The sequence below is a fragment of the Plasmodium gallinaceum genome (genome assembly GCF_900005855.1).
Source record: "Plasmodium gallinaceum strain 8A genome assembly, contig: PGAL8A_v1_94, whole genome shotgun sequence".
NCBI classification, from domain to species: Eukaryota; Apicomplexa; class Aconoidasida; order Haemosporida; family Plasmodiidae; genus Plasmodium; species Plasmodium gallinaceum.
The window spans coordinates 59,955-62,706 of NW_021628259.1; the positions used below are offsets into that span (position 1 = coordinate 59,955).

General features: G+C 23.7%; 1 protein-coding gene across 1 annotated transcript, besides 1 other annotated feature; it reads right to left on the reverse strand.

Annotated features, from left to right (window-relative positions):
* Positions 1–371: part of a repeat region that runs on past the window's edge.
* Positions 372–1,558: 1,187 nt separating this feature from the next.
* Positions 1,559–2,752, reverse strand: PGAL8A_00326000 (fam-g protein; the record flags this gene model as incomplete). The annotated part of the gene is made up of 2 exons (XM_028672286.1): positions 1,559–2,548; positions 2,678–2,752. The coding sequence occupies 2 exons, from the start codon at positions 2,750–2,752 to the stop codon at positions 1,559–1,561; spliced, it is 1,065 nt and encodes a 354-aa protein (XP_028528854.1).

The following is a 2,752-nucleotide window of genomic DNA, read 5'->3' on the forward strand; positions in this document are numbered from 1 at the left end:
ATAAAAATAAAAGGAAACTAAATTTGATGCATGATTTAAAGTCTAAAGGTTACCTAGATATTCATAAACGGAATAGCATTATTATAAATGACATTAACGACAATCAGGAGAAGCATGTTGAAAATGCAGTACAAAAAGGATTTGATGTAATAAAACAAGCCAAAAATAACAAACATTAAGTAATAACCATTACTATCCCATGGTGATGAAGCATGGTTAATAAAAGGATTCATTAACCTTTTTGGTGATAAAAAGAACTAGCAATATGAAGAATACGTAGTTGGTCAGGCACACAGAAAAAAAAAAAAAAAACGATGATGAATTTTTTTTTATTTTTCCTTAAAAAAAAAAGATAGACACGTAAAAAAAAATATATATTTTTCTTTTTTAAATGATTTAATTGAGAAGAAAAAGAATGGTAAAATAAAAATTTAGAGTAAGATTTAATACCAATAAAAATGATATCTTAAACAGATAAAAAAAATATATACATAAAAGAGTTTAATTAGCATAACATTTATATTTTTAATTTGTAAGAGAAAATTTTATACATATGACAATAAAATTTTCACATAATTGATATTCATATAATTAATTTTTATTTTTACTAATTGTTTATGTTTGTTAATTCAACAGAAATATATTTAAATTGCTGAACATAACTCATAACAGAGAAATAAATAAATTGCAATTAAATAATAATCAATATTCAATAAGGATTTTTATTAAAGTAAATAAATGCCTATTGAAATCAAAAAAAGCTGAATGAAGTAGAGCATATAATTAAGAATCACTCGTTCAAAGCATATAAATGTATATATAAATACAACAAAATCGTAGAGGCATCTCTACATGCTTTTTATTAATTTGTTTGTTCAGTACTCGAGCAAAGTCACCGAACACCTAGTTAATAAATCAGCCTGTAATAATTCTTCATCCAACTTTTCTTCTTCTATATTATCCTCTACATTTACTACCTGATTTATTTACTTTCCATAATTTATATTTTTAATTTATTAAATTATCATTCAATCAATTTGCTAGAGTAATGAAAAACAAATTATTAAAGAGAATATGGAGTTTTCTCTAGTAATTAAACAAATTTTAAATATAATTTTAATTATATAAACAAATAAACTGAAATAATGTGGTTCATTGTGAATTTACTTTGATAAAAATTATGTATTTTTATTAAAAACATATATTATCATTAATTATTAATTTTTAAGTACAAAATATTTATTGCTTTTTATAAGTAATTTCCAGTAATTTAAATTCACTGCTTTTAAAAATAGTAAAAATGCTTAAATAATAAAAAAAAAAATTTAATTATATAAATACCACCTAACGAAAATTTGATTCTTAAAAATTAAAAAATATTCTCATGAAATTTTTTCTTTCTAAAAAATTTTTCTCTTTTAATTTTTTTTTTTTTTTTAAAAAATAAAATATATCTGTATAAAAAAAGTTTAGGTAAAATATTAATTTTTCTTTTTTTTACTAGATCTTGCACATGAGTAATACTATATTCTCTGTTAAAACATTAACTTTTATTTTCTTAATGGTTATCAAACCTCTTAAAAAGAAATTTCAAAATATTTGATTTCTTATTTTTTATTTTATTTTTTCCCTGCTCCATCTTAGATTCGGAGTGTGTTTTATTGTCTATCATCTCTTTCTTAGATTCGGATTCTGTTTTATTGTCTGTCATCTCATTCTTAGATTCGCATTCTGTTTTATTGTCTGTCATCTCATTCTTAGATTCGGATTCTGTTTTATTGTCTGTCATCTCATTCTTAGATTCGGATTCTGTTTTATTGTCTATCATCTCTTTATTAGATTCGGATTCTGTTTTATTGTCTGTCATCTCATTCCTAGATTCGGATTCCGTTTTATTGTCTCTTATCTCATTATTAGATTCGGATTCCGTTTTATTGCCTCTCATCACTTTACTAGATTCGTATTCTGTTTTATTGTCTCTCATCTCTTTCATAGATTCGGATTCTGTTATATTGTCTGTCATCTCTTTGTTAGATTCGCATTCTGTTTTATCTTCTATCATCTTTTTCTTAGATCCGGATTCTGTTTTATTGTCTCTCATCTCTTTCTTACATTCATCTAAAAATTTCGCAAATTCTAAGTAGAGTTCATCCTTAACACTACGAATTAATTTTCTTTTTTCTTCTTCTGATATATCACTTCGATGAAATATTGAAGATAGTTCATTAACCTTGTTAGCTGAAATTTTATTCCATTCATTATTCCATTTTTGGTCTCTCCATTTAGGGTCCATTTTACTTGTTTTTTCATTAAATATTGTCTCCAAGAAGCGATTAGTTTTTCTCTGCCATCGATCGCACGGATTCTCGTTTTGAACCGGATTTTCCCATTTGTTTTTTTTATTATCTAATGAACATTCTTCTAGGATTCCTTCCGAGTAAGTTTGCATTTTTCCTGCTATATCACCCTCTGTTAATACTCTTTCATATTTTAACTCATTTTTTGTTTGCAATATATTTTTATCAATCAAAGTTTTATATGAATCACACTATGGATTAAATAAAAATTTTTAAAGAGAATGTTTCTTATGTTAGGATAGTAAATTAAATGAAATGTTAAAAATAATTAGAAATGAAATATATCTATATGTATATTTTTTGTAAAAATTTTAGCTTACGTTATAAAAACATTGAAACATCCACATTAAAAGAAGGAATATAGTAATTTTTAAATATAAAGTTAACCTTTTCAT